Genomic DNA, 25961 nt, shown 5'->3' on the forward strand with positions numbered 1-25961 from the left:
CATAGAAGAAAATCTATAATACATACTCTAGCCAATAGGTAGAATAAACACAAAGAATGTGTAGATTCATTCACAAAACTGTCTCGAAGGTGTGTCCCTCCACAAAACAAACTCCAGTCGCTAGTGGAACCAGCACAAAAAAAAAACAAAAAAAAAAACATTCAGTTTCCTCGGACAGTCAAAGGAATGTTCAGTGAGCCGGCTGTTCATGAGTGCAGCAGATGACCTAATCCTTCCAATGTCCTGCAAATAAACTCCACAAAACAAACTCCAGCTAATAGGAGGCATAAGCACAAAGAACGAGCAGATTCATCCACATCAGTCCCGAAGGAGTGTTATTCCACAAAACAAACTCCAGCCGCTAGGCAGAGCCAGCACAAAAAGAAACAAAAAAGGCGCCCAGCTTCCTCAGACAGTCAAGTGTACAGTATGTTCAGTGAGTCAAGCTCACTTGGGAGCAATGTGAGAAATGCACCATAACTTCTTCAGTCCATTGATTTTATGAAAGACGTAGCTTGTAGTGGGCATGTAAATATTTTGTGGCCATCTTAATATCTATTCTCAATTTGGCCGGAAACATCAGTGCAAAAGCGATCCTCCGTCGATGCAAGAGTTTCTTGAAGGAGTGTTACTACACAAAACAAACTCCAGCCGCTAGATGGAACCAACACAAAAAGAAACAAAAAGGCGCCCAAATTCCTCAGACAGTCAAGTGTATGTTCAGCGAGTCAAACTCACTTGGGAGCAACTTGAGAAACACCAAGTGGCTTACTCACCCCATTGACTCTATGAAAGACAATGCTTGCTGTGGGCATGTGAATATTTTGCGGCCATTCTTAGTATCTATTCTCAGTTTGGCCGGAAACATCCATGCAAAAGCGATCTTCCATTGATGTAAGAGTTTCTTGCATTCCTTGAATCGATCACATTTCTCTCTTGTCGAATTTGCAAAGTCTAAGAACAATAAAATGCTGCGGTTCTTCCAAGAAAGCTTTCCTTTGATCCTTGCCTCAAGTAACACAAGATCTTTATCGGATGATCTCAGAAATTTGGCCAGAATTGATCTGGGCCTGTCTCCCTCCGTGGATCTCCGACCCAGGACCCTGTGAGCTTGCTCGATTTCCAGCGTATGGCCTGTTATATCGAGCAGACTCAGGAAGAGCTCTTCTAGAAATTTCACCATATCTCAACCTTCTTCACGCTCAGGAATTCCAACAATTTGGACATTGTTTTGCGATTACAATTCTCAAGGTCTTCCAACTTTTCCCAAACATGTTCCAAGTCTGTTTTGGTTGCTAGCAGATTAGCAGCTAATTCCCTCTCCGATGACTCCAGATAATCAATCCGTTTCTCGACGTCCCCGATTCTTGTAACCAATTCATAGAATTTCATTTCCATCAAAGTAATCGATCGACGTATTACAGCAAGATCCTCCAGGTCAGCAACAACCTTCGCCAGCATCACAGACATGCTCGACAGCTGCCATAGAATTTCTCCCACCGCACCGTCCAAACTGAGTCCCTGGTCTGCGGCCCTGTCTGATGTATCAGCTTGAGCACATAAGTGTCTTTTAATATCTCCAGAGCCCGAGGATTTTGAATTCTTTGCCATGTTGACTTCATAGAACAGTTATGTAGCAGGGTGTATCAAATCGGTTTATGACATAAACATAACTAGCAAAGTGTGCAGAGCTCGCCATTTACACGTCCGTCCCCCGCATAGCGCCACATGACTCCTCTAGCTCATAGTCTTAATAGTGATAGTATTTGACAAACTAGGGCCCAGGTCAAGAAGCAGACAGAATGGCTTAACAATCCGTCTGCAAGCTGCCTTAAGATGTCATGCAGTTCACATAAACTACAACACATAGAGCACCTAGAACACTGTATCACCTAGATATCACATAGAGACTGTCTGTTCCCATACTACCAAACATAAACCCCTAACTATATCATTTAGAAAAAATTTGATTAAGGTCAAACTTGAAAAAAACAAAAACAAATAAATTGAAGATAAACATCATATAAAGGTAAGGCTACTAAACATTAGATCTCTTTCAACCAAAGCACCAATTGTAAATGAAATTATTACAGATCATAAATTGGATGCACTCTGTTTGACTGAAACCTGGATTAAACCGGATGAATATATTAGTTTAAATGTCATTTGAAGGGCAGAGGAGGAGGTGTTGCTACAATTTACAGTGAAGTTTTTGGTGTTACTCAGAGGACAGGATACAAGTTTATGTTTTTTGAACTAATGATGCTTAATGTGACACCATCAGATATAAATAAAAAATCGATGTCGTCTTTTGCCCTTGCTACAGTATATAGATCACCCAGGCCTTATTCTGATTTCCTTGGTGAATTTGCAAATTTTCTATCAGATCTAGTAGTTACAGTGGATAGAGCTTTAATTGTTGGTGACTTCAACATTCACATAGATAATGAAAATGACACATTGGGATTAGGGATTCTCTTGGAGTCAGACAAAATGTGACAGGACCAACTCATTGCCATAAACACACTATATTTAATTCTGTCATATGGAGTTGATGTTGATACTATAGAAATTCTACCACAGAGCGATGACATCTCAGATCATTACCTCTTCTCTTGTTTGCTGCGATCAGCTAATGTCACTCAATCTACACCAAGCTGTTGTTCAGGTAGAACTATTCTTTCGACCACTAAAGATAGCTTCACTAATAATCTTCCAGATTTGCTCACATACTCAGTAAGACAAAAAGTCTATATAATAACAGAAAATATCAATACAGTCCTCTCTAGCATGCTTGATAGTGTTGCCCCCCTTCGATTAAAGAAAAAAGCCCAGCACCATGGTACGATGATCACACTTATGCTCTCAAGAGAGCAGCTCGGGACTGTGTTGCTGTTTTCTGATGGGAGCAGACGAATTAGAAAACATCAGTCTTTTGCTCTCTCTCTCTCTCACCTACAGTATGCATAGATGCTCTTTTTCAATATGTCTGATGCTCTGTGATATTTGACACGGATGTCAGTGGTCATTATAGATTCTAGATTTCAGGTGGTCTGTGAACTGGTCACAGGGTTTTGCGTTGATATTCTGCAAAAGTGGCACGACTGTTTAGTGAATTCACCCCAGTGTTTAAGAATGGACATCTTCGGAGGGAACATGTGACACCATGCGAGAAGCAGACATGTGAATCACGAGCTCTGCGCGCTTTGCTAGTTTTTTGATGATTATTTTCATGTTATAATCCAGTGAGATTCGATACACCCAATGACATATTTGCTCTTTGAGGCAAACATGGCAAAGAAGTCAAAATCCTCAGACTCTGCAGACATTAAAAGACACTTACGTGCTCAAGCTGACACCCTCCAACAGGCCGCAAGCCGGGGACTCGATTTGGAAGGCACGCCGGGAGAAGAAATTCAGCGTCAACTGTCCAACGTCTCGGTGATGCTGACGAAGCTTGTTGCTGACTTGGAGGATCTCGCTGTAATATGTCGATCGATTACGGCGATGGAAACAAAATACTCTGAGTTGGTCACATGAGTGGCAGATATTGAGAAATGGATCGATTATCTGGAGTCATCAGAAAGGGAATTATCCACTAATTCGCCTGCATCCAAAACAGACTTGGAACACATTTGGAGAAACTGGAATATCTTGAAAATATGAGTTGAAGGAACAATATACGGATTGTTGGAATTCCTGAGCATGAAGGAGGCAGAGATATGGTGAAATTCCTAGACGAGCTCTTCCCAAGTCTACTCGACATAACAGGCCATAAACTGGAAATCGAGCAAGCTAACAGAGTCCCAGCTCGCGGATCTGCTGAGGGAGACAGGCCCCGATCAATCCTGGCCAAATTTCTGAGATCATCCGATAAAGATCTTGTGTTGTGCCAGGCGAGGAGAAAAGGAAAGCTTTCTTGGAAGAATCACAATATTTTCTTGTTCCCAGACTTTGAAAATTCAAGGAATGTAAGAAACTTTTACATCAACGGAAGATCGCTTTTGCATTGATGTTTCCGACCAAACTGAGAATAGAAACGAAGGATGGTCGCAAAGTATTTTCATGTCCAAAACAGGCACACTCCTTCATAAATACATTGGAGTGAGTTAGCCATTTGATGTTTCTTATATTAGTGGTTTGACTCGCTGAACATACACTCGATTGTCTGCGGAAGCTGGGCGCCATTTTTTGTTTCTTTTTGCGTTGGCTCTGCCTAGCGGCTGGAGTTTTTTTTTGTGGAATGACACTTCCTTTAAGAAACTTTTGCATTGACGGAAGATCGTTTTTACACTGAAATTCGTGGCCAGATTGAGAATGGACACTAGGATGACCACAAAATATCTAGATGCTCACATAAAGGACGTCTTTTATAAAGTTGACGGACTGAGTAAGTCATGGTGTTTTTTTTTACGCGGCCTCCGAGTGAATTTGACTCACTCAATACACACTTGATCAGCCGAGGAACCGGGATGCCTGTTTTGTTTCTTTTTGTGCTGGTTCCGCCTAGCGGCTGGAGCTTGTTTTGTGGAATAACACTGCTTTGGGAAAGTTGTGGATGAATCTGTTTGCTCTTTGTGCTTATGCCTCCTGTTGGCTGGAGTTTGTTTTTGTGGAGTATTTTTAAGGGACATTAGAATGATTTCGTCATCTGCTGAACTCGGCTCACTGAACACTTGTTTGTCTGTCTGAGGAAACTGAACGGCTTTATATCAGCTGGAATTTGTTTTGTGGAGGAACACACCTTCGAGATAGTTCTGTGAATGAAACTACATGTTCTTTGTGCTTATTCTGCTTGTTGGCTGGGGTCTGTTTTACAAAGTATTTTCTGTTATGTAATTTTGCTGTTACAAAATTTGTGCAGAAGCACCGGACTTAAACAATCCGATGGCAAAGTTGTCACAGAGACTCTCGTGTGCATACATGGACCTTTTGAGTTTAGAGGGATTGACGCTGGTTGGCGCTGTCGTGCATGGGGTTAATGTGCAAGTTTTTATTTCTGTTTGTTTTGTTCGGGGGAAGTTCGTGGTTTGATTGTTGAACTAATGGGGAATGTGGTCTGTATAATCTTGTTTTTGACACACAATTTATTTATTTTTTATTATATAAATATATCAAATGTTAATATGAGTAGGTCATCTCTCTCCACATGGAATGTGAATGGATTGGGGCACCCCATAAAAAGAAGGAAGGTTATTTCTTTTCTTATGCGTAAGAAATATGATATAGTGTTTCTTCAAGAAATGCATCTTTCCCTGCAGGAAGCTGAAAAATTTGGGAAAATATGGGGTGGACATGTTTTCTTTAGTGCTGGCTCAAGTAAGAGTAGGGGAGTCATTATACTGATAAATAAACATCTACAATTCAAATGTCTCAAAAAGATTAAAGATAAATTAGGAAGAGTCATTATTGTTTTAGGAGAAATTCAGGGGCAAAAGTTGATTTTGGCTAATATTTACACACCTAATGCTGATGATCAGGGCTTTTTTATAGATCTTGAAGGGATGTTGCAAGCTGCTAGACTTTAATCTTTTGATGGACTCAGTCTTTAATCATAGTGAAGCAAAAGTGTGTAAACCCCCTAGAGCTACAGTGACACTTCACAGGATGTGTAAAAATCTTGGTCTTACAGATATTTGGAGACTTTTGAACCCATCTGGTAGGGACTATAAATTTTTTTCATCAGTCCCTCATTTCATCTGTTGTTGATTGCTCAATTGGAAATATTTTAGTCTCAGATCATGCCCTGGTGAGTTTAGAGATGTTGCCACATATGGAGAAAAATAAATCATATAGTTGAAACTTTAATGTATCCCTTTTGCAAAATCCTGATTTCCAACAAATGTTAAAGACCAAAATCAATGTTTATATGGAGACCAATTGGTCCTCAGTATCCTCTGTGGGCATGGCTTGGGAGGCACTTAAGGCAGTTCTTAGGGGTCGGATCATACAGTATGCCTCATTCATCAAAAAGATCTAAAGCCTGAGAACTCGTGGAGTTGGAAGGGAATATTAAAAGTGCAGAGGCAGAGCTGAAGTGCAGAATGTCGTCTGATGGCCTCAGAGAATTGACTCAATTGAAATACAGATATAATGCTATGTCTCGGAAAGTGGAGTTTTGGTTATTCAGGGCAGGTCAGTCATACTTTGAGTTGGGGGACAAAGCAGGGAAGCTTTTGGCAAGATATATAAAACAGCACTTTTTCTACCATTCCCTCAGTGAAATCTGCTGGTGGTGACATTTTTACCTTGGCCATTGGTATTAATAATGCCTTTAAAGAATTCTATCTTGATCTTTATAGTTCCAAGTCTTCGTCTACTGATGAAGATATTAGAGCATTTGTGGAACCATTAGAACTTCCTAAACTGACGACTGAGCAAAAAAAATTCTCTTGATTCTGAGATAACCTTGGAGGAACTTGATGAGGTAATTAAGGCCTTACCTACAGGCAAGACTACAGGGCCAGATGGTTATTTTTTTGCTCTGGATAGGGGCACCCGACAGGGTTGCCCTCTTTCCCCATTATTGTGCTGTTTTGCCCTGGAACCATTAGCAGCCATGATAAGAAAGGAGGATGATTTTCCAGGGGTGCTGGCAGGAGGTGTGGTGCATAAGCTTTTGCTTTATGCAGATGATATTTTATTATTTGTCTCTGACCCCACTAGATCTATGCCTTGCCTCCACAGAATTATTAATTCCTTTTCCAAGTTCTCTGGATACAAAGTTAATTGGTCTAAATCCGAAGCTTTAGCTCTGATTGCATACTGCCTTTCAGATGGTTGCCTTTCAATGGCCCAAACAGGGTATTAAGTATTTGGGTGTTTTATTCCCAGCAAATTTGTCTGATTTAGTTAGTGTTAATTTTGACCCTTTAATTAAAAAGTTTGAGCGATGTGGACAGGGGGGCTTCATTACATTTATCTATGACTGGGAAGGTAAATGTTATTAAAATGAACTGTATTCCAAAATTCAACTACCTGCTACAGTCACTCCCTATAGATGTCCCTCTCTCTTATTTTAAGCAATTTGATAGAATTGCGAATTCCTTCATTTGGAATGGTAAATGTCCCAGACTACATTCCAACAAATTACATAGGTGGGTTAGACTTACCCAAGATTTTGTTTTATTATTATGCGTTCAGTCTCAGGCATTTGGCTCATTGGTCGCTTCCACCTGAAAGAGCCCCTCACTGGTTTATTATTGAACAGAAAGTCCTTGCCCCTATTTCATCATTGCAAAGCCTTTCTATCAAACTAACCGGAGAAGTTAAGTCACACCCCGTTATTTCACATTTGCACATGATTTGGACAAGAGTAGCCAGAGTATTTAATTCGGACATTTATTTAAATGTTGCATCAAGCATATGGCTGAACCCAAAATTATGTATCAATAAGTCCCCTTTCTGTTGGTCAGAGTGGATTGTGAGGGGGGTTGTTACACTCGGCAACCTGTATGAGAGTGAAGTGTTGAGAACTTTTGAGAATTTGGGTCATCATTTTGGGATTCCCAGATCTCAGTTTTATAGTTATTTACAGCTGCGCCACATGCTCTGTACGGTTTTTGGGAGTAGCACACACCCCCTTAAAATGGCAGATGCTTGGGAAGAGGTGATTACTGCTTTTGGAAAAGGTCATGAGGCATCAGTGTATTACTCCCTGATAATTCAGAGTCTGGGGGATGGAGCTTTAGCTTCCATCAAGAGATTATGGGAAAAAGATTTGAATTTGGTATTGGAGGAAGAAGTGTGGACTAGGATTCTAAAAAATGTTCAAATCAGCGTTTGAAGAAGGGGTACTTAGAGGATTGGGTAATTTGGACTTGTTAATGGGAAAGTGGGGTAAATATTTGGCATTTTTGGAGGGCTCTCGGGGAGGGACAGTGGAGAGAGAGATGCAGAGGTTATGTGTGTGATTATTATATTTTATTTACTTATTTAATTTTTTATATTTGTTTTTGTGTGTCTATAATTGTGTGGGACCACTGGGATGTTCTTATGAGTGGAGTTGGGGGGGGGGGGGGGTAGTAATAGAGGAGGTTAAGTATTGATTCTGTTTGTGTTTGTTCTTGCTTTTATTTGTTAGTATAGGAATCAATAAAAAATTTTAATCTAAAAAAATGGCTCAGAAAATGGAGCGCAAGTGGAAGAATACAAAATTAGAGGTGTTTCGCGGTGCATGGAAGAATAGTGTCTGTAGCTACAGACAGGCACCAAAAGCTGCCAGGTCAGTATATTTTAGCAAACTCATAGAAAATAACCACAACAATCCTAAGTGTTTATTCAGTACTGTGGCTAAATTGGTTAGGAATAAACCTCAACTGAACCAGATATTCCTTTGCAGCACAATAGTAATGACTTCATGAATTTCTTTACTGATAAAATAGAAATCATTAGAAATAAAATTGGAATTATGCAATCGTCTATCACTGCAACTTAGAAAACAGTGTCTCATAATTTTCCTCACAAGCAACTTCAATCCTTCGCTGTCATAGATAATGAAGAGCTAACAAAACTTATATATATATATATATATATATATATATATATATATATATATATAAAAGCCACAAAATATATGTTAGATCCAATACCAACTAAACCCTTAAAAGAGGTATTCCCTATAATCTTAGAACCTCTTCTTATTATTATTAACTCCTCACTTTGGCTAGGAGATTATCAAGGGCAGCTCTGTTTTGCAGAGCAACTACTTTGAGATTCTTCATCTCATCAGTCATCAAATGAAACCCTTCAATAGCATAGTTAGCAAAAGTTTCCAATTCAAGGCTACTGTAATCAATCAGGTAAGCATTATGGACTGTTCCATACCAAGGAAATATTCCTTCCAAGGTTTTTACATCAGATGAGATTCTCAAATGGGGTTTGTATAATTCACGTCTAGACCTAATCTTGCTTTTTGGTTTGGGAGAATATTCTTCAAAAATATGTCCAGTTTTGAAATTAGGTGTGATAAATGTCAAGGATGTAGAAAGACCACTTATATAGCAACATCCAGACCAGGATTGCGACAGCCACATATAAGCATTACTGCCACAGATCCAGTATTTGTCGTTCAATATTTCAGATTTTTATATGTATAACACTTTTTACAACACACATAATTTCAAAGTAGCTTTACAGAAAATCATGCTTTAACAGAAAATGAAACTGTATTACAAATAAAGTCTTCATCATTGTGTAGTTTGATTAAATATAATTGTAAATTGTGTATAAAATAAATAATTAAATTTAGAGCCCCATTAAGCAAGCTGAAGGCGACTGTGGCAAGGAACACAAAACTCCATAAGATGTTGGTTAATGGAGAAAAATAACCTTTGGAGAAACCAGGCTCACTGTGGGGGCCAGTTCCCCTCTGGCTAAACAGCATGAATATAATGCCAATATTAGTTATTTGTGTGTCCTGCAAGTCATGGTTTAAAAATAGTAAACTAAGTTTTAAGGGCCGGTGTTTAAACAAAGATTTCGTATGAACTGTAAAATTAATGACTAATGTCTTTGAAGACCATCCTGGATTAACTGAAGAAGTTCACATGGATGCATTGTCCTTTGTTCGTTGGCTGATGAAGGCTTTTGTTGGCAATTCATTGATAGTCTATGTATTCCATTTTAAGAGTGTAGTCCCCAATAAACAAAGGTGATGCAGGCAGAAATCAATGAGGTGCATCACAGTTCAACCGGCAGGTCATTCCGGTGGGGTCCATCCTAAGTCTAAGGTTCAGGCAGTGGCATATGAAGTATCCCATGTCTTACATTTGGAGTTGGCATCAGTTCACTCTCTGAAGTTCATCGTAAAAGACTGAAGTGATGTCCGACACGGAGCAGTGGAGTCTGACACCAAACAGGAACGGAGCTAGATCAGGCCGGCTCTAGTAACCTCGTGTTATGAATCCCGAGGTTGATACAGGGAAACAAATAGAATAATATTAACGTAGACGCCATTCAATTTATGTTATAGAATATAGAGTTATAGAATATGATAAATGTTTCTGGTTTCAGCAGACCTAACTAAAGCAGCCTAATTGTGAGTTGACGGATAAATTAGGTGTATGTCTGGCTTAACAGATGAGTCTTTACTCTAGACTTAAACTGAGTGAGTGTGTCTGCGTCCCTAACAGTGTTAGTTAGACTATTCCATAGTTTTGGAGCCAAATAGGAAAAGGATCTACCTTCTTTTGTGGACTTTGATATTCTAGGAACTATTAACAGGCCAGAATTTGTGATCGTTATGTGATGGAATATAGCATGGTAGAAGGTCACTTAAGTACTGCGGAGCTAGACCATTCAATGCTTTGTACGTAGTTAACAGAATTTTAAAATTAATATGAAATTTAACTGGTAGCCAATGTAACAACAATAAAAATGGGTCATATATGATCATATTTCTAGATTGTAGTCAGCACTCTAGCTGCTGCATTTTGAACCAATTGAGGTTTATTTATTGAACTTGCAGACCATCCTCCCAGTAATATAAATATAAAGTTGGGTATCGTCGGCATAACAGTGAAAACTTATTCCACTATTCCTGATAATATCTCCCAGGGGAAGCATATAGAATGAGAAAAGCAGAGGCCCTAAAACTGATCCCTGTGGCACTCCATACTTAACTTTTGTTTGATTTGACAATTCCTTGTTTACACATACAAAGTGGTAGCAGTCTGCTAAATAGGACCTAAACCATGCTAATGCAAGTTCACTAATACCAACATAATTCTCAAGCCTATTCAAGAGAATGTCACAATCTGTTGTGTCAAAGGCAGCACTAAGATCTAAAAGCACTTTTTGTAACTCTGATAAGTGCAGTCTCTGTACTGTGATGGGGCCTAAATCCTGATTGAAATTCTTCATATGTACTATTTCTCTGTAGAAATGAACATATTAGGGAGGACACTACCTTTTCAAGTATTTTTGACATAAATGGTAGATTTGAAATCGGTCTATAATTAGCCAATTCTCCAGGATCAAGCTGTGGCTTCTTAATAAGCGGTTTGATAATGGCCAATTTAAAGTTTCTTGGGACATGTCCTAAGGATAGGAGGGGTGTGTGCACTATTATTGGAGAGCAATTCTGTAAGTTCATTCCTGATTACACCGACAACATGACTGATGTTTTACAACACATGATTTCCCTTAAAGATGAAATTGACAACCGTATGGAAGCACCCTCTGGTGATGATGGTATTGATTTATTTTCCTGGGTAGGTAAAACAGTAGAAAATCTGCCTGGAGCACTCTAAAGCAAACTTGATCAGCTATTGCTCTAATTTTTGGTTTTCTATTTCTCATGTATACCTGTATTCACATTGCCATGTATGCTTGTGCTAAAATGTTCACAAATAGACAAGGTGTATATGAACTTCCTGTAAACGGAGTTCACACTGGTAACTATGGTATAGCCTGAGACAAGTTGATGTGAGTATAAGAATACTCAATTGGAGGAATATGTATTTGACAAGGTGTTTTCCTCATGTTATACTTTTCATGTTTTTGCTTCTTTAATATAATTTAATCAACTATAATCAGTTATGCAATCATACTCATATATCCACATTCAAATGCTCATTTATCTATATATTCATATTATCAATGTACTCAATTATAGTTCATATGTATGCTGTAAGTCATTCTCTTGGTATAACGTATGTGAGTTTGTTTGAACCCATGACCTCCAGAGACCTTGAGTTGGGACAGAGATCTTAGTGTCTGGTTTTTATTCTTTATTGTCTAAACTTTGTGCACTTGAGACAGACACAGGATGTCTCCATTGCTTTGCTTATCTTACTGAGCTCAGTAATTTACAACACCTAGCTAGAACAAACATGCAAGGGGGTCTGTTTTGGACTTTCCCACTTAACAACTGCTTTCGCACCTCAGTAGGTTAAAGCGCCCTGCCCTGACACCCACCCTGATTTATTGCCTAGCATGCAGAACTCTTGTACCTAGAAAGGAAGAGTTTTGTGCATGTACACAGAGGGTATTAAAGATCCTAACGAATCTTTAGGTGGCAGACTTTTCACTCACTCTTTGCTCTCCGCATCTGACTCCAACTCTGAGGCCTCAGATCTATATTTAGATTTTTCCGCATTGTGGCGAGCAGGGTGGGGCCGAGTGGCGTCTGGGGAAAGAGAGATGGGCTCACCAGCCACGCTGTCGACCGGTCCTCAGCCACTCATCCGCCCCCCTGGCGGATGACAACCGGGTGGGCAGTGCCCGCAGGAGCTGAAGAAGAGTTCCACCTGTGTGCCACACCGGTGTGTGTGTGTGTGTTTATGTTGCTGTGCATTCAGTTTTATGTTCAGTCTAATTAAAGTCTTGTTGATTATTAATTCAGTTCCCGCATCCTCCTTTTTCTGAACTGTTACACTCATTTAAACTCTTAGATGAGACAATAATCTGTAGTATTAGTTTTGTTCCAGGACTTAATCCTTGGGCATAGTTTAAGATTTATTTACTCAACATTTGTAATCAAACATTTTATTTTTTGTATCATTGCATTTATTAAATATTCATCTTTATATTTATATCCATGTAGATAGGAAGTCCTGCCTTACAGGTAAAAGAGCCATCACCTTTTAAATACAGACATCTCCTGTCAATCAACTCGCGCATGCACATTAGCTGTACAAGCCGGGAAAATTGAAAATATATTTTTGTAACAGAAAAATTGTATTTTCTTTCAAACTGCAGCTTAATAACTTGGAGCAATACTGGTCAAGATGGACTGAATATATTACTTCCACTGATTTACTTTCTTTTTGTAAATTAATATAGTTTTTCATTTCCCTACTCCTTTCTTTTACCTTTATTAAAAAAAGAAAAAAAAAAGAAAAAAAAAAGAAAAAAAAAAGAACAACATGGACATTCAATGGCAATGTAAGTAGGCCAGATATTGGAAGACAAAATTTTATGTAATATTATTATTTACAATTTTGCAGTTGTTAACAAAACTGTTTGTCTTTCAGATGACTACATTGTTCAAAGGTCAACTGTAAAAAAAAAAAAAGCAATATTTTATGTACTAGCACATCAACCTTCTTAACAGAAATGCTTACAACCTGTAATGAACTGATTTCCAGCTATTTGTTCTCATCTACTGGACTAAAGATGTAATCAACATAACTGTTTATTAATGTATCAGTGAACAAATCTGAACCAATCTTTTGGATGAACACATTCAAAAGACTTGTGTCACTGGGATGAATCAAAATCCCCACCACAAGCTCTTTGCAGTGATGAATGAACCCAGACAAGTTAAGTGATTCAAACAGTGTTTTACTAAACATCAGCAGTCGTATGCAAGAAAACCCTTATTGACAATAACTTTGCAATCATAACAAAAGGTTTTCTTAATTTAAGTGTTTTCTTGCAACTGGGCCACAATCAGATTCAATGACCGAAATGTTGTGTAATGTTATTTTACACTGATCATTCATAATCAACAATAAATGTTAGTGTTTGATATTCTTTTATTTTTTTCTGTATGCTTTTACATAAGAAAAAGAAAAAGAGACAAAAATATCACATTCATTCATAAGACAGGAAATGAATAGAACAGAAAATCAATACCCTATTAAAGTAATTTTTAACCACAAATACATGTGGCACTCTGTTGTATAATGCTTGAATTTGCTTGTTAGAAAATCAATGCATACATTTCAATGAAGAAACTTTACTCATAAACACATTACTTAGTGTGTTATTAAAAGAGAATCAGACTAATATATTCCAAAAATGCATGGGACAAATCTTGTTATTAGATGGCAGCTTCTGTAAATGAATTTCTGAATTTTCATTTTTGAACATCCATTTATGAGTTTTTCTGAGGAACCTTAATTGTTACCTGTGGAAGAGTTGGAGTTGACAGAGTTGGTAAATCAAAAGATATTAGTGCAGAATTAATTAGACAACATGAAAGCTACCCTCTGAAATTCAGATTCTTGCTTGAATTTACTGTACATTTCTCTAAAAAAAAGCAAACCACTTCACGTAAAAAAAGTAACAACATAACTGACATACTACTTGTAATTTAAAATAAACAACTATAATAACAATCACTGAGGAGATTGTAAGATCTTACTGCATAAATTTATATTGCTGTGAAGAGCATTACAGATTCATTATAACATCAGTGGTTGGGTAAAAAATTGTGTTTTAGCACTGTGTGATACAGTATGTCTGCAGTATGCTAGTGGTAGCACAGCAACACATTAAACTGGTTTTAATCTACGGCACAACCTATGACCCTGAAAAATAAACCCTAAAAAAAAGAGCCAAACTGCAAGTCTTGTGAAACATTTCAGGGTAAGTACCTAACAGTGTCCAAAGAATGTATACAAATTTTCTTCACAATAATAATGAAGACAGTTTTGGTCTATAATTAATACACATCAGATCTGATTAATGTACTTGTTATCTAAATTTACTTAAGCGGGCATCACACTAGCCGATTTTTCCAACAATTTTCAGGCATAAACATTTAAATAATTGCCAGCCTGTAAGTGAGAGATAGAGCTCAGATTATCGTCTGCCAGCAGGAGGTCGTTAATCCCTTGATTGTCTGAACTCCCTACTGAGGTAATGGCTCTGACAACTGTAAAAGCAGATCCAACTTGTTAGGAAAAAAATAATTCTGTCACTAGGCCAGGCTCTTGCTGTCTCGTCAAGTGACCTTTTCTGAAGAAATTACAAGACGTTTTGCTATCTGAACATTTACATCGCACTTACAGATGCATCATCGCAAACAACAATTGTAATCCATAGTTATTCTGTCACGTAGTGTTTTACTGGGGTTCTTCTACAGTAAAATGCCTAATAAAATCAGAAAGCAGGGGCAGAACAGTCTGTTTTTATTGAACATAAATTCTTTACTTACTGAAAGCTGTATTTAGACATATGCTTTCTATGGCTTTCTACTTTCTAAAGATACTCCATTAATCGCATCCAAAAATCACTCTGTTACAATTGTTTATGTTCACGTGGTAATCCTGATGTTATTTCGGTGAGCTCCACGTTACAAGGAATCAGAGAGAGAGAGAGAGTCAGGGGGAGTTGGTATGTCTGTCAACCATTGTGAATCGGCAAGTGTATAATACCTCCAACCAAATAGTGCGAGATCTATGCAAAGCAGTCGGTAAGTGTTACACCCTCTGCCAAAAGGGAGTTGATTGGAGTCGGCTAGTGTGTTATGCCAGTTTTAGTTGAATTTAAATATTCTTTGCAATATAGTGTTGAAGCAATCTTGACAGATGAAAAATGTTGGGCTGGAATATTATGGGAAAGCCTTACCGTTTTGACTTCTGTGTAGTTGTGTAGTCCATATTGTCCCAACTCGCGACCAATTCCTGAGGCCTTATAGCCTCCAAAAGGAGCCTGAACTTCAAACACGTCATAGCAATTAATCCTAATAAAAACAGAATAATAGACAAATACAAACTACATGTAAACAAATTAGAGAATTCTGAATTCTTTTACACATACATTCATACAAATATACTTTATATACATACATGTACACACCCACACACACACCCACCCACCCACACACACACACATTTGCAAATGTATTCAGACCCATGATAAATTCTACTGAATTTGACTAAAACAGTCTATATATCGAACTTTTATTCTGAGTGATACTCGGTCTGAAAACATTTAAGAATGCAATAAAACATCTTTGAGTTGATATTGGTTTTATGTTGAAATTATTTTTGAAGAAAATAAAGAAAAAACAAAATTTTCAGTTTGCCAAAAATATTCAACCCATCTGCTCTAGAAGCTCCAGGTTTACACAGATGAAAAAAAATTCCTTTATGAAAATAAAATTAAGTAACAATTGGCCTCTAAGAGATATTAAAATAAGCATGTTATATAGCTCTGTATAAAAAGCCAACACTGATAAAGATCATTGGTCAGATTGCAGATCTGAAGAAAAACTGCCACAATGAATAGGGTGACCAAATTCCTGATTGTGGAAAACGGGACAGCCCCCTCCCAGCAAAAATGAAATTGACGTATCCTTACCTAGGCGCAGATCAATGCGAAGTAGAGAGTGCATCCGCATCTGTAACTGTTGTCACCTAGTACTTTTCGCTGGCAGCAATTTTTCCTCAGTATGCGCTTGTCTTTCAAAAGTTTATCATAAAATGCAGTCCAGTCCAAAATTAAGACATACGAAAAGCATTGCCTTCATGACTGTTACACTGAGTTGAGATTTATCCAGTGTCCATGCTGCATTCATAAATGAGAACACACGCTCCACAAATGCAGATGTCCCAGGCAGGCATAAAACAAACTCCATGACCTTGGCTAAGACTCTGAAGTTGATGGTCTTGAAAATGTCTGTCCATCTCTCAGACACAACCTTCTTGTTCATGTTCCACTCAGTGATGTAACAAGTGACAATGTTTTTCGCACAAGCCCACTCATCAAAGACCGTGGTTTCGTCAATCAAACTGAGAGCGGGAATTCTGGAGTAGAAGTGTTCGAGGCTGCTCTGAATGTCTTTCTACTCTGGGATGCCTCTCCAATGAGTGTTCTCCAATGAGCGGCTATCCAATTTTGGGGGTAATCCACCGATGCTGAATAAAAGTTTCTCACTGCACAAAAGAAATCATCTGCTCGCATGCCACCAGCTTCAGCCAGGGCTTCCAACTGCTTTTTTTTTTTTGCAATTAACATTTTTATTGATTCATTAGAAAGAAACAGCAAAACATACATACATATATACATATATATATATATATATATATATATATATATATATATATATACACACACACACACACACACACACACACACACACACACACACACACACACACACAGAATCAATATTTAACCCTAACTATCCCCCCCACACCCTCAAATCCCCCCATCCCCCACCCGACCCCTATCACATACAGGCATAAAAAAAAAGAAAAAAAAAGGATATAAATAAATTAATAAATAAAAAATAAATAAACTAATCACACACATCCTCTACACCTCTTTCCACTGTCCCTCCCTGAGAGCCCTCCAAAAAAGACAGATATTTGCCCCATTTCTTCCCAAACAGGTCTAGCCTCTCCAGTCTTCTGGATATCCCCTCCTCAAGAGCTGCCACTCTGGCCACCTCTGAACACCACTCCTGAAATGGGGGCGCTCCAGCCGACTACCAACTCCTTAAAATAATTTGCCTGGCAATCATTATACTAGTTAGGACCCAGATTTTCACATGTTTATTTTCCAAATTAATGACTGCCCCATCTCTTAAGATACAGAGTCTGGGGCGGAATAAAATCTGAGAGGCCAAAACCTCGCACATAAAACTCTGAATCCTCAACCAGAACTCTTGAATCTTAACACATCCCCAAAAGACATGGGTTGTGTCTCCATCTTCTGATTGACATCGCCAGCAGGTGGGTGTGTCTTTAAGACTAAGCCTATGCAATCCAGAGGGGGTCCAATAGACTCTATGTAAAATTTTAAATTGCATAAGGCAAACCCTTGCATCTCTAGATGCAGACTTGACGTTTTTTAGAATCCTAGCCCACACTTCCTCCTCCAATACCAAGTTTAGATCTTTCTCCCATAATCTCTTAAGAGAAGCTGAAGTTCCGTCCCCCATACTCTGAATTAACAGGGAGTAATACACCGATGCCTCATGACCTTTTCCAAAAGCAGTAATCACCACTCCCAGAGTATCTGCCACTTTAGGGGGTGTAAACCACTCCCAAAAGCAGTACAAAGCAGGTGACACAACTGTAAATACTTATAGAACTGAGATCTGGGAATCCCAAAAAGTTGAACCGAATTTTGAAAGGATCTCAACACTCCACTCTCATATAGGTCACGGAGTGTAGTAACCCCCCTCCCAAACCATTCTGACCAGCAAAAAGAGGACTTGTTGATGCATAATTTGGGGTTCTGCCATATGCTCGAGGCAACATTTAAATAAATGTCTGAATTAAACACTCTGGACACATTTGTCCATACCGAGTTCAAATGCGAGATAACGGGATGTAACTTAACTTCTCTGATTCATTTGATAGAAAGGCTCTGCAATGGTGAAATAGGGGCAAGAACTTGTTCTATACAGAACCAGGGAGGGACTCTTTCAGGTGGAAGCGACCAATGAGCCAAATGTCTGAGACCAAATGCATAATAATAAAATAAAATCTTGGGTAGGCCTAGTCCACCTTTGTCAATCGGCCTATGTAACTTATTGAAATGTAATTTGGTACGCTTACCATTCCAAATGAAGGACTTCGCTAAGCTATCAAACTGCTTGAAATAAGAGAGGGGGACATCTATAGGGAGAGACTGCAGCAAGTAATTGAATTTTGGAATACAATTCATTTTAATAACATTAACTTTCCCGATCATAGATAAATTCAATGAAGCCCACCTGTCCACATCACTCGAAAACCGTTTTATTAAGGGGTCAAAATTAACTAACTAAATCACACAATTTTGCTGGGAATAAAATGCCCAAATACATAATGCCCTGTTTGGGCCACTGGAAAGCGCCCGGCTGGAAAGCCGTTACTGGGCAGTATGCTGTCAATGCCAAAGCTTCAGATTTAGACCAATTGACTTTGTATCCTGAGAACTTAGAAAAGGAATTAATAATTCTGTGGAGGAAAGGCATAGATCTAGTAGGGTCAGAGACGAATAATAAAATATAATCTGCGTAAAGCAAAAGCTTATGTGCCACACCTCCCGCCACCACTCCTGGAAAATCCTCCTCCTTTCTTATTGCAGCTGCTAATGGTTCCAGGGCAAGACAGAACAATAATGGGGAAAGGAGGGCAACCCTGCCGAGTGTCCCTATTCAAAGTAAAACAATCTGAAATTAATCCATTTGTTTGTACTGCCGCTACAGGGTGTCTATAAAGTAACTTAATCCAACCAATAAATGTACTCCCAAACCCGTATATTTCCAAAATCTTAAAAAGATAATCCCGTTCTACCATATCAAAGGCCCTTGTCTGATCACCGGAGTCTGATCATTCGCCACTGACCACATGATATTGATGAAGAATCAAGAGAATTTGTTTGCTCAGTCGTCAATTTAGGGAGTTCTAATGGTTCCACACATTTTCTAATATCTTCATCAGTAGATGAAGACGTGGAACTATCAAGATCAAGATAGAATTCTTTAAAAGCATTATTAATATCAATGGCTGAGGTAAATATTTTACCACCAGCAGATTTCACTGAGGGAATGGTAAAAAAGACTCTCTCTGTTTTATATATCTTGCAAGAAGCTTCCCTGCTTTGTCCCCTGACTCAAAGTATGACTGTCTTGCCCTGAACAACCAAAACTCCACTTTCCGCGACAAAATAGTATTATATCCAAGGTGAGGTATCCAAGCCACATCAGCTACTTACTGGGGTACCTCAGGGATCAGTGCTTGGGCCACTTCTCTTCTCTATATACACAACATCACTAGGACCCATCATTCAGGCACATAGTTTCTCTTACCACTGCTACGCTGATGACACACAACTCTACTTGTCTTTCCAGCCCAACGACACCACAGTGACTGCTCAAATTTCTGCCTGCCTGGCAGACATCTCGGCCTGGATGAAGGAGCACCACCTGCAACTCAACCCATCCAAGACTGAACTCCTTGTCTTTCCAGCCAACCCTGCTGTTGAACACAACATCACCGTGCAGCTGGGTGCAACTACAGTAACGCCTTCCAAATCGGTCAGAAATCTAGGGGTAACCATCGACAACAGACTAAATTTCACAGACCACATCTCAAAGACCGCAAGATCATGTAGATTTACACTCTATAATATCAGGAAGACCCTTCCTCTCTGAACATGCCACACAGCTGCTTGTCCAGTCACTTGTCATAACTAGACTGGACTACTGTAACGCTCTCATTGCAGGCCTCCCTGCATGTGCAATTAGACCCCTGCAAATGATCCAGGATGCAGCAGCACGTCTGGTCTTTAATGAACCAAAGAGAGCAAGTTACACCACTCCTTGTCTCTCTTCACTGGCTGCAGGCTGATGCACGTATCAAATTCAAGGCTCTGATGCTGGCATACAGAACAGTCGCTGGGTCTGCTCCAGCATACCTAAAATCATTTATGCAGAGCTACGCGCCCACTAGAAGCCTGCGGTCGGCTAAGGAATGTCGCCTTGTTGTACCAACACAAAGAGGCACCAAAACACTTTCCCGGACTTTCAGCTTCATCGTACCACGTTGGTGGAACGACCTTCCCAACTCCATCCGTGAAGCTGACTCACTCTCTGTCTTCAAAAAACAACTAAAAACACATCTTTTCCATGAGCACTTAACCAGTCATAAAAAAATTAAATAAAAAAAAATTAAAAAAAATTCCTGTTGCACTTTATTCTGTTTTGAATACTATTCTGATGCTCGTGAAACTTTGTAATACGGCACTTTTCATACCACTGTCTCCTTAAGATGATTCGCTTATGTTTTCCTCTTTTGTAAGTCGCTTTGGATAAAAGCGTCTGCCAAATTAATAAATGTAAATGTAAATATCTGTATTTCAATCAGGTCAATTCTCTGAGGCCATCAGACGACATTCGGCGCACGAGGCATTAAGGACATGCTTATTAATATTATGCCCTTACCCAAACCCCTTTTCTAAACTTAACATTCGGCACTTCAGCTCTGCCTCGGCACTTTGAATATTCCCTTCCAACTCCATGAGTTCTCGTGCTTTGGATTTTTTGGTGAATGAGGCATACTGTATGATCCGACCCCTAAGAACCGCCTTAAGTGCCTCCCAAGCAAAGCCCACTGAGGATACAGAGGACCAGTTGGTCTCCATATAAACATTGATTTCAGCCTTTAACATTCGTTGGAATTCAGGATTTTAAAGGGATACATTAAAGTGCCAACTATATGATTTCTTTTTCTCCATATGTGGCAACACCTCTAAACTCATCAGGGCTTGATCTGAGACTAAGATGTTTCCAATTGAGGAGTCAACAACAGATGAAATGAGGGACTTCTCATAAAAAAATCTGTTCTAGAATATATCTTATGGACTGATGAAAAGAATGTATAGTCCCTACCAGATGGGTTCAAAAGTCTCCAAATATCTGTATGACCAAGATTTTTACACATCCTGTGAAGCGCCAATGTTGCTCTAGGGGGCTTACACACTTTTGCTTCACTTTGATGAAGGACTGTATCCCTCAATAAATTAATGAGGGCTGCCAACAGCTTGCAACATCCCTTCAAGATCTATAAAAAAACCCTGAACATCAGTGTTAGGTGTGTAAATATTAGCCAAAATCAACCTTTGCCCCTGAATTTCTGCTAAAACAATAATGACTCAATATGACTAAATTATCTTTACTCTGTTTGAGACCTTTGAATTGTAGATGTTTACTTATCAATGTAATGACTCCCCTGCTCTTACTTGAGCCAGCACTAAAGAAAATATGCCCACCCCATACCTTCCCAAATTTTTCAGCTTCCTGTGGGAAAAGACACGTTTCTTGATGAAACACTATATCATATTTCTTACGTTTAAGAAAAGAAATAACCTTCCTTCTTTTTATGGGGTGCCCCAACCCATTCCTCGTGGAGTGAGACAATCCACACATATTAACATCTGACATATTGACATATTAGAAAAAATAGATTGTGTGTCAAAAATAGAATTATAAAGACCACATTCCAACATTAGTACAACAGTCAAACCCCGAACTTCCCCCAGAACCAAACAAACAGAAAAAAAGAAAAATGTGCGCATTAACCCCGCGCATGACAGCGCCAACCAGTGTCCATCCCTCTAAACTCAAACAGTCCACGTACACCTACGAGAGCCCCCATGACAATTTTGCCATCGGACTGCTCAAGTTTGGTGTTTCTATACAAATTTTGTGAGACAGAATTACATAATAGAAGAAAATCTATAAAACAAACTCCAGCCAATAGGCTAAATAAACACAAAGAGCGTGTAGATTCATCCACATAACTGTCCCAAAGGTGTGTTCCTCCACAAAACAAGCTTCAGCCGCTAGCAGAACCAGCAAAAAAAAAAAAAAAAAGAAATGTTCAGTTTCCTCAGGCAGTCAAACGAATGTTCAGTGATCCAGCTGTTACATGAGTGCAGCAACTGACCTAATCACTCCAATGTCCTGCAAAAAATACTCCACAATACAAACTCCAGCCAATAGGAGGCATAAGCACAAAGAACGTGCAGATTCATATAGAACACTGTCCCGAAGAAGTGTTACTACACAAAACAAACTCCAGCCGCTAGGCGGAACCAGCACAAAAGAAACAAAAAAGGTGCCCAGTTTCCTCGGATGGTCAAGTGAATGTTCAGTGAGTCAGGTCCACTCAGCTGCAACATGAGAATCACACAATGACTTACTCATTCCATTGACTTTATGAAGGACAATGCTTGTTGGGGACATATAAATACTTTGCGGCCATCCTTAGCATCTATTCTCAATTTGGCTGGGAAAATCATTGCAAAAGCGACCTTCCATTGATGTAAGAGTTTCTTGCATTCTTTGAATCGATCACGTTTCTCTGTTGTCGAATTCGCAAAGTCTGGGAACAAGAAAATGTTGTGGTTCTTCCAAAGCCTTCCGTTACTCCTCGCCTCGCGTAACACAAGATCTTTATTGAATGATCTCAGAAATTTGGCCAGAATTGATCGGGGCCTATCTCCCTCAGCAGATCGCCGAGCCAGGACCCTGTGAGCTCGCTCGATTTCCAGTTTATGACCTGTTATGTCCACCATATTCTGATCCTCTGCTCGCTCAGGAATTCCAACAATTCGGACATTGTTCTGTCGGTTACGATTCTCCATATCTACCAACTTTTCCCAAACGTGTTCCAAGTCTGCCTTGGTCGCTAGCGGTTTAGCAGCTAATTCCCTCTCCGATGACTCCAGATAATCGATCCGTTTCTCAGCATCCGCCACACTTGTAACAACCTCAGTGAATTTAGTCTCCATAGCAGTGATCGATCGACGTATTACATCAAGCTCCTCCAAGTCCGCAATGACCCTCGTCAGCATTGCCGACACGTTCATCAACTGTCGCCGAATTTCCTGCACCTCACTGGCCAAATTGACTCCAGGGCTTTTGGCCTGCTGCTCGGGGGCTTCAGCTTGAGCACATAAGTGTCTTTTAATGTCTCCAGAGCTCGAGGATTTTGAATTCTTTGACTTATTGTCTTCCTAGAACAGTTAAGAATCAGGTTGTATCGAATCTCACCGGTTTGACACAAAAAATATAAAAAATAGCAAAGTGCGCAGAGCTGGCCGTTAACACGTTCGAACCTCGCATGGCGCCATGCGACTCGGCTCAACTAATTATTAATATAAATTTTAGTTTTTAATTTTATTTAAATATCTACTCAGAAATACACAATCTTGGCTTTAAAATGTACTGTAAGAGCAGAAGTTTACAATATAACTATTAATTGGAAAAATGTGAGGACATACCATTTGTAATCAAGAAAAATATAACTTTGAAGGGGTCTGAATACATTTGTGAGGCACTGTATATACAGTATAAAACAGTATTTAATAGTTATTACATTTCTTACCATCACCCTTAACATTTAAAAAAAGCAATTACATGCTTACCAGACAGTGCCAGCACGCAGGCCACTAGAGATATAATGGGCCTTGTCAATGTCTTTGGTGAAAACAGCAGCTGCAAGCCCATATTTGCTATTATTGGCTCTCTCAAGTACCTCCTCTAAAGACTTAAACTTCAGGATTTGCATCACTGGCCCAAAAATCTAACAGCAAAAGAAAAGGGGTAGGATATTATATAATTGTACTGAATTTTACAGCCACAAAAACTGTAATCTCTTAAAAATTATTAACAGTTCTACTGATGTCATATTTAAATGGAGAAAAAAAGTTTAAAGGGTCATTCAGCACCTTTCTAAAACTAATTTAAGAGGGAAAAGCAAACACAGCTGAAGACAAAACAGAAAAACAAATGAAACGGTAATACAGAAATGAATACAGCAATACACCTATTCTACATAAGACATACACCTTTTCTGTATAAATAGGAATTCGTGTACTGTCTATGTACAAAATGCAGGAAAATGCACCATATTATGGAATTTATTTTCCATAATATGCCAAAAATTTCACAAATTTGTCCAGGAATAAACTCTTAAAATAATTATATATATATATATATATATATATATATATATATATATATATATATATATAATAAATGAATAATTTATGAAAAGATAAGGGTGTCAGGATAAAAGAGATAAAAAAGTACTATTAGAATGTGATAAATAATGTTTGGACTCTTTCCCCCCAAGCCAAGGGTCAGTTTCTTCCAGTAGCTGTGGCTGAGGCTCCTCTCAAATTATTAAAAATTAACGCAACAACTAAAGTGAAAAATGTACCTACTAATTTGGATAACTCGTACACATATAATGTAAAAAGAAAAAAGTATTTTTATTTTTATTTTTATTTCGTGCGCGGCGGCGGTAGCCCAGGCAAGTTTTAATTACTTCAAAAATGAAAGAATGAAAATTTAAGTGGCATAGCATCCTGTGCTTCCACCCAAAATGCAGATTAAAAAGGAAAAAAGAATGCATGTATGTGTGTATAAACATATACATATACAGTGTATAAAAACAAACATTTATATATCCAGTATATAGCCCTTTCCTAGATAATGACTTAAAAGGTTTTCATCTTCATTTTTATACCTCCTCCCGAGCAATTGTCATGTCATCTTGAACATCCCCAAAGACAGTAGGTTGGATAAAGTAACCACGTTCAGCTGCAATCCCACCACCACACATGAGCTTAGCACCCTCACGCTTTCCACTGCTGATGTAGCCAAGAATCTTGTGGAACTGTTCTTCATCAACCTTCAGTCAAGTGGGCAGAAAAAAAATGGTAATATCAGCTTGCTGTGTTGATGGTGGGATTCAGACATTTGTTACATTTCTGTTCTTAGCAACTGCTTTTTCACCACAGCAACCGAAACTATACTGTGCAAATCATGTTACTCATAATTACCAAGATAGGAAGCTGACAATACAAAATGCTAAACATGGCATCAAAACCATAGAAGAAACACAACAACTGCAAATACATTGAACTGATAATCATGGTAAAATAATGCACAGACAATGCTACTGAACAATTACCATCTGTAGACATTCACAATTATGCAATTTAAGCAAAAATAAATTAAAATGTAATTTATTTAATTAATAACAGGGTGAAGTGTGTAAAATAAAGCTATAATAATAAAATATCCAAAGGAGTGTTGACTTTTTCAAATGTTTATTTAATATTAATTTAATTTATGACAGTTTCAATAAGTAAGGTGACAAATAGCACCAGGGCATATCACGCCTCATTAAAATACTTTAAAATGTGTACATATTCACATATTTGTATTATTTTGTGTAAATATAATATTTCAATACATGTTTTAAATTTAAGATTTAACCGAGCAATACCTGGGGTCCCTGCTCTGTTTTCAAGTCAAAGGGATCTCCCACAACTCTCTTCTTGGCTCTCTCCACACTTCGTTCTACAAACTCATCATAGACACTCTCCTGTACATAGGTACGAGAGCCCGCACAACAGCACTGGCCCTGGTTGAAAAAGAGGGCTAAATGGGACTGCTCCACAGCCTCTTCCACTGTCAATGCAAATAGCTTTTTTTTTAGTGAAAGTCTTCCTCTTAAACTTCTCAGCATCTCTATCATGGAAATATGGAAAATAATTCTTTATGAACATGTTGTAAGGATCAGAATAAAAAGGTGAACTCACTATTTGCATCTGATAAAATGATGTTTGGACTCTTGCCACCCAACTCCAGGGTAACTTTCTTCAGATTACTGGTACCTGAGGCTTGCTGGATGAGGTGACCTACCTACAGAACGATAATAAGCTACTCCAGTTTACAAACAAAACAACGATACATTACAAATATGATATACAAG

General features: G+C 38.6%; 1 protein-coding gene across 2 annotated transcripts in view; it reads right to left on the minus strand.

Annotated features, from left to right (window-relative positions):
• Nucleotides 1-13463: 13463 nt before the first annotated feature.
• aldh2.2 (aldehyde dehydrogenase 2 family member, tandem duplicate 2) overlaps nt 13464-25961 on the minus strand; it is an 86385-nt gene continuing 73887 nt past the window's right edge. For both annotated transcript variants that reach the window (XM_051689552.1, XM_051689560.1), the window contains 6 exons: nt 25789-25891; nt 25473-25657; nt 24708-24872; nt 23602-23759; nt 15301-15415; nt 13464-13855 (listed from right to left, as the gene is read on the minus strand). In XM_051689552.1, the coding sequence (XP_051545512.1) occupies nt 13823-13855; nt 15301-15415; nt 23602-23759; nt 24708-24872; nt 25473-25657; nt 25789-25891 (759 nt within the window). In that variant the 3' untranslated portion in view covers nt 13464-13822. The remainder of the gene's footprint in view (nt 13856-15300; nt 15416-23601; nt 23760-24707; nt 24873-25472; nt 25658-25788; nt 25892-25961) is intronic.

The sequence above is a fragment of the Myxocyprinus asiaticus genome, chromosome 4, assembly GCF_019703515.2.
Source record: "Myxocyprinus asiaticus isolate MX2 ecotype Aquarium Trade chromosome 4, UBuf_Myxa_2, whole genome shotgun sequence".
In the NCBI taxonomy this organism is placed as follows: Eukaryota; Metazoa; Chordata; class Actinopteri; order Cypriniformes; family Catostomidae; genus Myxocyprinus; species Myxocyprinus asiaticus.